The 13,525-nt window shown below is 54.8% G+C and overlaps 1 protein-coding gene across 2 annotated transcripts in view; it reads left to right on the top strand.

Moving 5' to 3' along the window:
* The window catches only part of UPF1 (UPF1 RNA helicase and ATPase), a 36,087-nt gene that overhangs the window by 18,623 nt on the left and 3,939 nt on the right, over positions 1-13,525 (top strand). The window contains exons 5-20 of one of the 2 annotated variants that reach the window (XM_029216354.1): positions 77-257; positions 1,377-1,538; positions 2,164-2,248; positions 2,432-2,530; positions 3,061-3,169; positions 3,344-3,503; positions 3,607-3,725; positions 4,187-4,351; positions 4,447-4,561; positions 5,174-5,317; positions 5,713-5,926; positions 9,196-9,313; positions 9,719-9,875; positions 10,104-10,246; positions 11,390-11,564; positions 12,126-12,207. In XM_029216354.1, the coding sequence (XP_029072187.1) occupies positions 77-257; positions 1,377-1,538; positions 2,164-2,248; positions 2,432-2,530; positions 3,061-3,169; positions 3,344-3,503; positions 3,607-3,725; positions 4,187-4,351; positions 4,447-4,561; positions 5,174-5,317; positions 5,713-5,926; positions 9,196-9,313; positions 9,719-9,875; positions 10,104-10,246; positions 11,390-11,564; positions 12,126-12,207 (2,228 nt within the window). Of the gene's footprint in view, positions 1-76; positions 258-1,376; positions 1,539-2,163; positions 2,282-2,431; positions 2,531-3,060; positions 3,170-3,343; positions 3,504-3,606; positions 3,726-4,186; positions 4,352-4,446; positions 4,562-5,173; positions 5,318-5,712; positions 5,927-9,195; positions 9,314-9,718; positions 9,876-10,103; positions 10,247-11,389; positions 11,565-12,125; positions 12,208-13,525 lie in introns of both variants that reach the window. The other variant, XM_029216353.1, reaches the window with a different exon arrangement.

Genomic DNA, 13,525 nt, shown 5'->3' with positions numbered 1-13,525 from the left:
GGTTAAAGGCAGTAAGCCTTTGGGGGGCTAGAGGTCATCCTCACCTGGGCTCTCCCCACCCTCGGGGCTTCTGCAGGCAGCCCTGTGCCAGTCAGAGCAGCCTCAAGGACATTAACTGGGACAGCTCACAGTGGCAGCCCCTGATCCAGGACCGTTGCTTCCTGTCCTGGCTGGTCAAGATCCCTTCTGAGCAGGAGCAGCTGCGGGCGCGGCAGATCACCGCCCAGCAGATCAACAAGCTGGAGGAGCTCTGGAAGGTGAGGGCCTGCTGGGAATGCACACCCATCTCAGCACCAAGTGTTGCGGGGGGTGGAGAGGGGAGCTGGGGGTGGTGTCTCAGAAACAGGAGGTTCCGGAAGGAGCTCGAGGGGGACTCTGCAGCCTCTACCTGGAGTGGCCCCTCGAGCTCCTTCTGGAAGCAGGACCGAGGGCGCCACGGGTACCTCCCGCCAGGCCTCTGGGAAAGGAACGCTCCGGCTGTTGGAATTTTTCTCTTGCTGAGGGCAAGGGTAGGTGGTGGGAAGGAAGTGGTTGGGAACTGGCCATTGGTGACTGTGTGTGGACATGTCAGGAAGAGCCGGGCCTGAGTGGACAGACAGGACTGCGGGTGTACTCCATAAAACCTGGTCGGGCCTGCGACGCATCAGAGCCAGGGCGACACCAGGCTGGGGGTGTGCAGGATTCCTGCCCTGCCCACAGACCGTTTCTCCAGGGAAGCCCATCTCTGGTTCTGGCTGTTTATATTTTACGATAAAGTTTTAGTAACTAGGCTAGAAATCTTAATTAGGCACCCATATAATCAAGGATGTGAATTTATCTTCAAGTGCAAGTCAAAATATTTTTGAAGGGCAGTCCAGCAAGGAACCTTTCCACCTTGATTTTCAAGTTGCCACAATTATTTCACTGTTCCTGTTTGTATCCAGACAGCCCACATACTGTTTTGTCCCTGCCAAGGAAGTGTGCGTTGCTCCTGTTGGTGCAGCATAGGATCAGGAGGAAATGGGGAGGTGGGCCTTCCTTTCTGTTTACACAGCCAGGGAAGCCAGTAATTTCTGGCAGCCAGGAAGAAGTGTAATCTCTCCCAGGTCAGGGGTTAGGCCTTTGTTGGAGAATGCACCCATCTGATGGTATAGGTGTGTCAGGGCTGTGTACCTGGGGTGTCCACCTTTGTGTGCCACGTGGACTTCCTGATATGAGGGCTCTCCTTACGGAGTGGACACCACCGACCACCGGGTGCCCTTCTCCGCATCAGCCCAACATCAGCTCGTTCTGAGAAATGGTGGGTGTGACTGTGCCTCTACTGACTGGGGAGCTCGCATATAGTTCATTTTAGAGGTGAGAACAGGGAAGAACGTGGTGCCGTTCTTGTCCTCTAGGAAAATCCTTCTGCCACCTTGGAGGACCTCGAGAAGCCGGGAGTGGATGAGGAGCCGCAGCATGTCCTCCTGCGGTATGAGGATGCCTACCAGTACCAGAACATTTTCGGTCCTCTGGTCAAGCTGGAGGCTGACTACGATAAGAAACTCAAAGAGTCGCAGGTGATGTGTGTGCAGGAGGGTTTGGTCATTTTAACAAAGCATCTCTCCTAAGGTCTGGGGGGGGGTGGTTTTCTCTGCAGACTGCAAATGCTGACGTGGGCCGAGGCCCAGCCCCTGAGAGACAGAACCGTGGATTGAGGACAGGCCTGTGGGCAGACGCCCCATCACTCAAAGCCAGACACCCGCCTGGGTGTTTTCTGATTTTAAATCCAACAAAAATTCCTTACATTTGGGTTTGTAGCCTTTGCCACAGCCATGAGAGTCAGACCTCAGGAGCCCACAGCACACTGAGGACACTCCTTGTGCCCGTCCCTCGGAGACTGTGCATAGGAAGCAGGAGCCCTGAGGCTCACGAGATGTGTCCTCGGCCATCGGCTTCCTTCTCTCCCTCCGCAGCCCACAGAGAAGCCGCCTCCAAGAACAGACATCATGTGGGGGTCTCCTGGTCGTCCTGCGCAGGTTTCGGGGTCCTAATGACTTGTCTCTTGGATGTGCCCTTGTTGGTGTTTCAGGCTGTCCGGTGCTGCTCGCCATAGGGCACGCACCTGTGGAAACCCAGACACAAGGAGTCCAGGCCTGTGTCTGTGTTGCAGGCTAACAGGGCTCTTATTTTTTATGTGCTCAGACTCAAGATAACATCACGGTCAGGTGGGACCTGGGCCTTAACAAGAAGAGAATCGCCTACTTCACTTTGCCCAAGACTGACTCTGGTAATGAGGATTTAGTCATAATTTGGTTAAGAGGTGATTTTAAGTTTTAAAATATTTGTGACCATAAGTAGCATAAAATTCCTAGTTTCACCCTTGTAAAGTGTCCCTTAATTTGAACTCTTCATGGTAGCGTCTGTGGCACATGTGAAAACCTTAACTTTCTTGCTGTCTTTTCCCTGTAAGACATGCGGCTCATGCAAGGGGATGAGATATGCCTGCGGTACAAAGGGGACCTGGCGCCCCTATGGAAAGGGATCGGCCACGTCATCAAGGTCCCTGATAGTATCCTTTGTGTAAAGAAGGGCTGGCACAGGCACTGTCTGCCCAAGTCTCTGACGAGCTTGTCCAGAGCACAGGAGACCTGCGTGGGGGTCACTGCTGAGAGCAGCCTTGGGGCCTCAGGTGGAGGGAAGGGTGTGTACAGCTGCGGCTGCAACGCCCTTTCTTCAGGTGTCCTCTGAGGGGCACCGTTTCTATAAAACTGATGAAGAGAGCTGCTTACGCAGAAGCCAGGGTGCTCCGAGCTATGTGCCTGAGGGCTCTGCGGAAATTCACAATCAGGGCCTGGAACTTGGGCCCTGGGCTTGGCTGCTCCATGCTGGGTGCTGGCTGCTGCCCCAGGGCTCACGAGGAGGAGGACAGTGCTGGCTGTGCTGGCCCCGGACACGGTGGGCAGAATCTGTCACTGAGAACATGGGTCTCTGGCTGCGTTTTCTGTCTTTGGTGCAGAGGAGGGTCTGTCTCTTCAGTAACAGAGTGAGGTCTCCTCAGAAAGGCTTTTGACCAGGATGAGACTTAACTCGGCGGCATAGATTATGGCGATGAGATTGCTATTGAGCTTCGGAGCAGTGTGGGTGCACCCGTGGAGGTGACTCATAACTTCCAGGTGGATTTCGTGTGGAAGTCAACTTCATTCGACAGGTATGTCTGCCTCCTTCCCAGCCTCTACTTCCCTGCTTCTACTTTGCAGTCACCTGCCCTTGGCGTGGCTGCTGCCTCCGGCGTCTCCGTGCTTCTCCTCCTCATCACAGAGGGGCAGGTCTGCACAGCAGCTCCACGGTGGTGCGTGCCACTGACCTGGAGCTTTCCTTTCAGGATGCAGAGTGCGTTGAAAACCTTTGCTGTGGACGAGACCTCCGTGTCGGGCTACATCTACCACAAACTTCTCGGCCACGAAGTGGAGGATGTGATCATCAAGTGCCAGCTGCCCAAGCGCTTCACGGCGCAGGGGCTCCCTGACCTCAACCACTCTCAGGTTCTCCCCCGCCCCGGGGGCAGGAGGGTCCCGGACTGCAGAGCCTGCCTGGTGAGCGGCCCTCCGCCGTGTCTGCACCCCTGACGGCCACTTGTATCCAAAGGTTTACGCCGTGAAGACTGTGCTGCAGAGACCACTGAGTCTGATCCAGGGCCCGCCGGGCACAGGAAAGACGGTGACCTCGGCCACCATTGTCTACCACCTGGCTCGGCAAGGCAATGGGTAGGGCTCTGCACGGCCCAAGTGGGGGGGAGAGGGAGGCCTGTCTTCCAGGAGGCTTTGGGGCCCAGGGTGTCTCGCACGCTGCATTCTATGCCGTTTGTATTAGATCTGGCCTTTGTGGTTGCTTTTAACAAGCAAACCTGCCATTCTTGTAAAGGCCGTAGTGGGTAGGTCCATCCTGGGTCGTGTTGTGCCTGCGTGCACCTTGGAGCTTTGAGAGACTTTACAGTGCAAACGGGAGGTGAGGATGTTGGACTCGGGTGTTAGTGGTGGGTTGCTTGAGTAGAGTGAAGATCAGGAAGCTCCAGACCATCTGGCTCTTAGCTCCTTCAGCATCGTGTCACTCCTGGCTTTAGTCTTAGAGCTTGAGCTGGCTCTACCGCCTATGATTCAAAACAACAGTCTTGGCTAATTCGACTTTCTCTGGGCGAGCACTGACGTTTGCTCACATTGTGTTGAAGGCCCGTGCTTGTCTGTGCTCCAAGCAACATAGCCGTGGATCAGCTGACTGAGAAGATCCACCAGACTGGGCTGAAAGTCGTGCGGCTCTGTGCCAAGAGCCGAGAGGCCATCGATTCCCCGGTGTCGTTCTTGGCCCTGCACAACCAGATCAGGAACATGGACAGGTGGGTGTCGGGTAGCCGGCCTTAAGCGAGGTGTGTCTCCCCTGGGCAGGCCCTGGCTGCACACGCCTCCCTCTCATGTGCCCCTGTGTCTGCAGCATGCCAGAGCTCCAGAAGCTGCAGCAGCTGAAGGATGAGACTGGCGAGCTGTCGTCTGCGGACGAAAAGCGGTACCGGGCCCTGAAGCGCACTGCCGAGAGGGAGCTGCTCATGGTGAACTCACCTGCCCTGCTGCCGGGGGAACTGGCCTGGGCCTTTGGGCGTTTGTCTTGTTCACTTGGGCCAAAGGACCTGCTTGGATATGTTAAGTCCACGATGGCACCTTTAGTTAGTTTGTTCTTTTGCATTTGAGGAGAGAACTCTGATACCCTCCTCCGTATGCTTTTTCTGAGATCACACAGAGACATCTTGTTGAGGTAGATTCCACTTCCCGCCAGCCTCCCTGCTGCTGGGATCTTGGGAACCTGGTCCGTACCCGCGGTGGGGCAGGGGGCAGGTCTGGAGCGCTGTCTCCTGCTCTTTGCTGATGAACCAACCAAAAGTGGATCTCAGCCTGAGCATGGTGTCCTTGGCTTAGCGCTGCCCCTCAGAGGCTGTCTCAAGGCGCCAAGCTCTTTCTTAGGAGTGAAGCCCAACCACTTAGGATCTCGAAAGTTAGGGTCATTGCACCCTGGACAGATGTTGTCAGGGAGGGGCCACTTATTTCCATAGTTGTTGAGGAGGGCGTGGACCGGAATGGTGTCTGTGTCCCGTCCTGCCTGCTTTGGGGATCTGGGAACATTGGCCGTGCAGGTGCCCTGATGCCTGGCGCACTCTCTTCCCCAGAATGCAGATGTCATCTGCTGCACGTGTGTGGGCGCCGGGGACCCGAGGCTCGCCAAGATGCAGTTCCGATCCATTTTAATCGACGAGAGCACCCAGGCCACCGAGCCAGAGTGTATGGTCCCTGTGGTCCTTGGAGCCAAGCAGGTGGGCCACAGCCCATCCATTATAGTCTTGTTTGAAAATTGGTGTGCATTCTCTCTTGTTCCAGTTCTGTGTAATTCTTAGTGCTGGGGGTTTGTTTTTAAGTGTCCTGTGGTGCTGTTTGATGCCCTGCCAGAGCACAGAGGGATGCACAGCAGGCCCTTTGAGGGGGTCTTCGAAGGGTGGACTTGGCACAGAGTGCCTTTGTGTGGGTTCTGAGTGCAAGTTTGCATGTTCCATGTATGTGGTGGGCAGTTTTCCCACCCCTGGTCCATATCTTGCCACTTGAATTCACATAGTCGGGTGGTTGTATGGACCCTGGCCCTCTTAGTCCCCTGAGTGGACGTCTAGGCTGTTCCATGCTTGAGCTTCTTACCTGTGTGGGCCTTTCACCACAGCTGATCCTCGTGGGCGACCACTGCCAGCTGGGCCCCGTGGTGATGTGCAAGAAGGCGGCCAAGGCCGGGCTGTCCCAGTCGCTCTTTGAGCGCCTGGTGGTGCTGGGCATCCGTCCCATCCGCCTGCAGGTCCAGTATCGGATGCATCCTGCGCTCAGTGCCTTCCCATCCAACATCTTCTATGAGGGCTCTCTTCAGAATGGTGTCACTGCAGGTAATACTCGGCCCAGAGTGGGGGCCTGGGGAGACAATACCTCCTGTCACTTCCTCCTTAAGTGGCCTTACGTGGTGACTGCTTGTGGGTAGGGGACGCCTCAGAGAGATGCAGTGGTCAGTGGGACAGAAAGTGCACTCTGGACGTTCTCGGGGTGTGGGCAAGGGGGAGCCCGCGTCCTCGTAAAATTCAGAGTCACTCTGTGAGCGTTCCCACCATTGGTGCATCACACACAACACACACAAGAGGGGGTGGCAGAGCTGACTGCCTGTCCCGCTCCTTCCTCTGTCGGTGGTTCTCAAAGTCCGGGCCGTGGGGGTCTCAAAGACCTCTGCACGACCAAGGCCAGACTACTTCTGTAGTAACACTGGGACACCGTGTGCCTTTTGGCTGTGCTGACACTTACGCTAATGGCACAGAAGCCTCAGCATGAGTCAGTGGTGCGACCAGGCTGCTGTGTGTCGTCACCACCACGCACCTGTGGCAGGTACCAGCCTGGGTGCACAAGCGAAGAGTACTCAGTTTACTAATCCCTGAGTGCATGTTCTTGTGATTCTATGTGTGATGGGAGAGGACATTCTCCTAAGAAACTTGGCAGGGGTGTGAGGTGCTTGAAGGAAGGACTCACACACTGGTTATACAGACTGGGGTATTTAGCAGGCGTTTTCCCAAAAGTGACCAAAGTGAGCCTGTGGCTTCAAGGAAAATAACTGAGAATATTCATCACCAGTGATAAAATCTGAGAATTCACACCAAAATTAGAATTTTGGAAAACCCATGTCCCCTAGCATAAGCTGACCAAGTCTTCCCAATGCTGAGTGGATTTTCTGATGAGATCTTTGGTGGTGACAGATGTCAGGTGCGTCAGCCTTTGGAAGCTCTGCTTGACGGGGTGAGCAGGCACTTGCCATTCCAATGGCCAGCAAGGGTGCTCCCAAGTCACTGGGGGGCCAAAGGCCATGCAGGTGCAGGGCAGAGTAGAAAGGCCATCGTCACTGACCTGCAGGGTGACCTCCCGTCCAGCTTTCCTGTAGAATCGGGCAGAATTCCACAGTAGTAGGAAAGGTCATAAAACACGCTTCCCTTTTCCAACCACGTGCATCTGTGACCATCCTCACATGCTGCAAGGGCTCATGGGAGACTGGGAACAGGACTAGAATAAGCCAGATAGTGAAGTGAGTTGCGAAAATTCACTAAATATATATTTTAGTGGAAAATAGTTATTTTTCATAAAAAAATATTTGTAAGTTAATATGTTTATCTTTAAATGAATTTTTAAATATTTTAGATTTCTGGGTTTTAAATACAATAAATATCAGTAGATGTAATCCATAAAAACAATAGCTGTTTGAACTCAACTTTTCAGAGTGTAAAGGGGTTCTGAGACCAGCATTCATTCAAGAACCAGTTAGTGTCTCATTAATGCCAACAGCCCACCACGTCGGCCTGTTGAGCCCACGTTATAGGTGAGGAGACTGAGGCCGAAAGTGTGCGTGCCTGGCCAGGGCCCCATGGCTGCTGTGCAATGCAGTCTTGACACTTAGAATGCTGCTGGTCTGTTGGGTGGTGGGGCTAGAAAAGGCCAGGCCATGAGGAGCTTGTTTGTGATTCTCTGACACGGTTGACACTTGTTGGGAAAGCCACCACTTAACCATGATTCACACCCTTGCCCACCTTGCTCCACCTACCTCCACGGCGTCGGCTCCGTAGGGCAGGGGTTGGTGGTGGTGGTTCACTGCTGAACTATCACTGCCCATGAGTATATTTTTTTAAACTCTCTACTGAAGTGTAAAAAAGTGCCCGGATCCTAAGTGTTCAGCTTAGTGAGTTTTCACTAAGTGAACAGACCTGTGTCACTAGCACCTGCATCTAAAAGCACAACCTGACCAGCTCCTTGCAGCCTTGAAGTGACCCCTGTCCAGGGCAGTGCGGGTGCCTGCCCAGACCCACGGACTCAGGATAGCCTGACATCAGTGGTGGCGGGAGTGTTTACACCACAGAAATTGGCCAGCACTGTAGATTAGCCCTCGCCTTACCCCCAGCAGGTGGTTAAGCGTTTGCCAGCAGTGAGCTGGTCACCAAGCTTGCCAGCCACTGCCCTCGCTTGAAAGGTTGAGGCTTTGCCTCATTTTCAGCTTGACATAAAAGGGATCATACAACGTGTTCTCATGGGTCAAGCTTCCTTCATCAGTGTTAGGCTATTTTCATGCAAAAATACCAGTTTTCTTACACTAATCTGTTGATCAGGTACAACTCCAGTCAGAATTCCCAAAGGTGTGGGTGGGGTATGTGATTTGACAAGCTGATTTTTTTAAATTGTAAGGACCAGGCACCCAAGACGAACATGAAGAGCCTGACGAAGGTGGCAACTCATACTAGGAGATGTCAGGAGTTACTGTAAAGCTGCAGTTGCAGAGACACTGGGCACAATGCCCAGGATAGAGTCCAGAGGCAGACCCGTGTGTCCACAGGCCCTGGTGTGTGACAAGATGGGGTCAGCTCAACAGTGTCATTCTTTTTTTTTTTTTTTTTTACCACACCACACGTCATTTGGGATCTTAGTTCCCCAACCAGGGATCAAACCTGCACCCTCTGCATTGTGGAAGTGCAGAGTCTTAACCGCTGGACTACCAGGGAAGTCCCAACAGTGTCATTCTTAAAAGCCAGTTGTAGGGGCATATGAGTCCCTTAAGGTACATCATAAAGCTTCTGGAAGGAAATAGAATATCTTCGTCACCCTGAGGCAGACACAGGTTTCTTTTTTTTTTTTTTTTTTTTGCGGTACGCGGGCCTCTCGCTGTTGTGGCCTCTCGCGTTGCGGAGCACAGGCTCCGGACGCGCAGGCTCAGCGGCCATGGCTCACGGGCCCAGCCGCTCCGCGGCACGTGGGATCCTCCCGGACAGGGGCACGAACCCGCGTCCCCTGAATCGGCAGGTGGGCTCTCAACCACTGCGCCACCAGGGAAGCCCCCAGACACAGGTTTCTTAAACAGACTGCAGAAAGCACTAACCAGTGAGATCTTTTCAGCCAGTGAGCCGGCTTCATCCCAGACACGGTGCCAGGTGTTCCTGGGAGTTTCGGTACTTGGTGGCCTGGCCCGGGCCCGCAGACCTGGGTCTTTTGTCTGGAGCCTGCGGTTTCCTGCCCCACCGTGTGCCTGCCCAGGATGGCATGGCCTCCACTCAGCTCTCCACCTTAGCTCAGTCCAGACTGCCTACACTTTCTTCTCTGATAGGATATTCTCTTTTTTTCTCCTCTACGATGACAGCGGATCGTGTGAAGAAGGGGTTTGACTTCCAGTGGCCCCAACCGGATAAACCGATGTTCTTCTACGTGACCCAGGGCCAAGAGGAGATTGCCAGCTCAGGCACCTCCTACCTAAACAGGTAAGCAGAGACTCATCTGTGGCGTCTCCTGGCTTCAGTGACGGCTTGTCCAGTGACTGCTAACCTGTGGTTTTGTTTAATGTGGTGGTGAAACTTTTCCTTGTCCCCCTCATCCTTATTCTGTTCAGACACTTAAACCAACAGCCTACTTCCAATCTCATCTTTTCAGCGTATGTTTTTATGTTGAGCAGATCCTTCATAAGCCCACGCATGAGCCTTTCTATCCCTCATGACTCCCTTGGTAAAGGATGGGCAGCCCAGCTGTGGCCGCACTGGGCAGGGTCTTCCCAGGGTCGTGCTGGAGGCGGAACTGCCCCTGAGCCTCCCACAGCCTCCAGCCTTGGGGGGGGGGGGTCTCAGGAGCCCACAGGTGGAGCCTGGGAAGTGAAAGCCTGATTTTCTTAGGACGGAGGCTGCAAATGTGGAGAAGATCACCACGAAGCTGCTGAAGGCAGGCGCCAAGCCAGACCAGATCGGCATCATCACGCCCTATGAGGGCCAGCGCTCCTACCTGGTGCAGTACATGCAGTTCAGTGGCTCCCTGCACACCAAGCTCTACCAGGTGCGCGCGCCCAGTCCGGTCTGCTGGCTCCTACCCCAGGCACTGACTTTGACCGCCTTGTAGCAGAGGCGCAGTGAGCCAGTGGCCAGCACCTAGGGGCTCTGCAGGCTTCGGGTCCCAGGCTCATCGCTGGGATTTGATGGTGCATCTTAACACCAGGCTGAGCACCCCAGGCTGAGGGGTCCTTGAAGGAAGCCTATTGGCTGACCGTGACCGTTGCCCCTGCAGGAGGTGGAGATCGCCAGCGTGGATGCGTTCCAGGGCCGCGAGAAGGACTTCATCATCCTCTCCTGTGTGCGGGCGAATGAGCACCAAGGCATTGGGTTTTTAAACGACCCCAGGAGGCTTAATGTGGCCTTGACCAGAGCACGGTATGGAGGACTGAGTCCTGTTGGGCCTTGCTGGTGGCTTCTCTTGCATAGGAGTCCTTCTGAGGCGCTGGGAGGGGTTGGCCCAAGAGGCTGCTCAGTGCCTGGTTCTCTTCCTATTAGTTCTCGTACCCCAGCTGCACCCTGGGCTGGGGCACAGGGCATGGTAGAGGGGCTTCGCCAGTGCTAGTGGTCAGAGGGCTCCCAGCAGCAATTCGGAAAGAACGTCTCACTCATGAGTTGTCTTTGTTTCTGTGTCCTGGTGGCTCTCTGTGGCCTCAGTCTCGAAGGAAATTCCATCCCAACAGCGGAGTGTCCTTGTCAAGTTGTTTAATCCATGAGTCTAATGTTTTAGTCCTATTTGCCTTGTTCAGCTCTGGAATAAAACTTTTCTGAAATGGTGAGGGACCCAGAGGGCAAGGTGGACCCCGTGTTACCCCCACGAGACACCAGACAACAGCCACCATCGTACCAGCCCCAAGCAGGGCTCACGTTTGCATGTTGGTTCCTTCCCCACTGAGGGCGCCTTGGTTTTCGTTTGTTACCCCATTTGTTTGGTGGCCAGCTTTGGCAGGGGCGGGGGTGGTCCCAGCACAGCCTGATGAGTGTGAGCATCCATTAGCAGCTCAGCTTGGGCCTCGAGTTACATGCCCGGCCCATCAGGGGTCCCGAAGCCGCTGTGGAGCCTGCCTGGACCACTTATGACATAGTGCCCAGAAGGCTGACTCATGGTTGCAAACAAGGAGACTCATCTCTGAGCTCATCGGTGCACAGAGGTGTTTTGACATCTGGGCTCCACAGAAATCTGCCCTCAAATAAACCCGAGTGTAGGCTCGGCAGCTTACAGGGTGGGCTCCAGTGAAAGTCACCTCAGCTCGCAGTTATCCACCTGTCCCCAGCATTCACGGCGGGCACTGGCACAGGCAGGGCAGGCGTCTGGTTAGGGAGGTCAAGGGTGGCACCCAAGGCTCCTGTGTGGCAAGAGGAGGGGTGCCTGGTGGGCGGGGTGCCAGGAGAGCTGTCTGGGCACCTTTTACTCTGGACTTGGGTTTTGAGTTTGTTTGCTCTTGCCTTGGACCGATCTGCGTAGTGCTCTGCTCACTGTGCAGCCCTAAGCACAGCACTCTCTGTGCCCACGTCTCGCAGATATGGGGTCATTATTGTGGGCAACCCGAAGGCCCTGTCCAAGCAGCCGCTCTGGAACCACCTGCTGAACTACTACAAGGAGCAGAAGGTGCTGGTGGAGGGGCCGCTGAACAACCTGCGGGAGAGCCTCATGCAGTTCAGCAAGCCCAGGAAGCTGGTCAACACCATCAACCCGGTGAGGGCCGGCCGCGGGCAGGGGGCGGGGAGGCGGGGAGGAGACTGCTGGGAACCCCGTCCTCCCCAAGCCGGTGTTCCGGGCACGTGGCAGTGAGCGATGGCAGGTGTGACACGTGACTGGTGTGAGCTGAGGGTGCGCCGAGAGTGTCAGTGTGAACAGGAGCCATGCATGTGCCGGTCTGTCCCCACAGAGCCCCCCCACGCCAGGTCTCCCTGCTGTTCTGAGGCCCTTCTGGCCTTGGACTTCATGGGGTGCTACGTCACAGGTGGCACCTAGGGGTCAGACCCAAGCAGTTAGGGAACTTGGCAAACCCAAGGTGCTCTGGGGGCCTAGGGAGTGGATGCTGCTTGAGCTGAAGCCCAGAGACGGAAATGTTTGGCAACAAAGACCAGGTCAGGTGAGGAGGGGCAGGCAAGGCCCAAAGCACACAAGGCCCAAAGCCGGCAAGCCTCGGGGTGGTCCTCAGTGCAGCCTGGCCACCTCCCAGGCCACCAGATCTTTGGAAGTTCTTCCTTGTGTCAACATGATAAATTCCTCACTTATCTAAACCCTTTGCAGGGAGCCCGCTTCATGACAACAGCCATGTATGATGCCCGGGAGGCCATCATCCCAGGATCGGTCTATGACCGGAGCAGCCAGGGTGAGTCTCTGCAGGGGACCGGCCCGGCCCCACAGTTGTTGACTGTTCCCACGCCCACAGCTTCCAGCCCTGTTACTCCTAGAGTGGCCTCCCAAGCCTTGGTCCACAGAAGCCTGCTTGACAGAGTTTTCTCAGCTTCCCTTGTCAGAAATCAAATAATTGGTCTTTGGCCATTTCTAAAAACCAGATGTTTTTAAAATAATACAGCTCAGTGGACAGCGGTTTCTCAACAAATACCGCAGCTCAGCCAGTTTGCCCCTGTGCTCACACCCCACCCCGCCTGCCCTTCGCTCGCCTTCTCAGTGGCGGTGTCACACCCACCGCCTCATTTCAGGTTTCGCAGCTTCCCCAAGCTTCAGCTCCATCTATCAGACCTCAGGGTTGCGCATGCCCGCTTTTCCTGTGTGAGGCTTCTGTATGTACTGAGGCTGAGCCTTATCCTGCTGCCTGGGATGACGACTCTAGCCTGAGCCAGTCTGTAGACGGTTCCCATTCATCCCCCAGATCCCTGCCTCCTGGGACCCTTCCCTGCACCAGCCCGCATGGAGGGTGACTGCCTCACCCATGACTCTGTGCCACCTCCCCGAGTTTCACATTGGCCTTAAACCTCTCATGTGCTTGCCACTCACCCTGAGGGCAGGCGCACCCCAGCTGCTCCTCTTCCACATTAAATTGGCAAGGCCCCTTTCCCTGCCTCAGTGTTCTCCCTGTCCCTGGGCTCAGACAGGGGATTGTGTTTTTTTGTTTGTTTTTGTCTGTTTAAATATTTATTTATTTATTTACTTACTTATATTTGGTTGCGCTGGGTCTTGGTTGCGGCAAGCGGGCTCCTTAGTTGCAGCACATGGGCTCCTTAGTTGCAGCATGCGAGCTCTTAGTTGCAGCATGCATGTGGGATCTAGTTCCCTGACCTGGGATCGAACCTGGGCCCCCTGCACTGGGAGCGCAGAGTCTTAACCACTGCTCCACCAGGGAAGTCCCAGGGATTGTGTTCTTGAAGAACAACAGATCTCTTATCGCCATATCTGATGAGTCCCCGTGTGGCTGGGGGTTTCCTGGGTCCATACTTCATCCCTGATGCCACCGTGGGTCTGGCTACACCCAAGGTTGCCCTGGGGGCTTTTGCTTTCAGTGAGATCTGCTGATCTGTCAAGCTTGGTCTTTTTCTTTTGATTGGGGGGTGGCAGGGTGGCAGTGGTAGCATGTAATATGAATATAACATTTGCCATAAAAGGTTTTTTTTTAAGAAATTAGAAATGCATAGCGGTTTCAGTTTTTCAGATCCCCATGGGCCAGTGATTCTCAGAATCCCCTGGGA

Source organism: Monodon monoceros, unplaced genomic scaffold (assembly GCF_005190385.1).
Source record: "Monodon monoceros isolate NGI ecotype Baffin Bay Population unplaced genomic scaffold, NGI_Narwhal_1 Super_Scaffold_12, whole genome shotgun sequence".
Taxonomy (NCBI): domain Eukaryota; kingdom Metazoa; phylum Chordata; class Mammalia; order Artiodactyla; family Monodontidae; genus Monodon; species Monodon monoceros.
The sequence above is the reverse complement of the archived record's forward strand: the minus strand, read 5'-3'. Positions and strand labels throughout refer to the sequence as shown.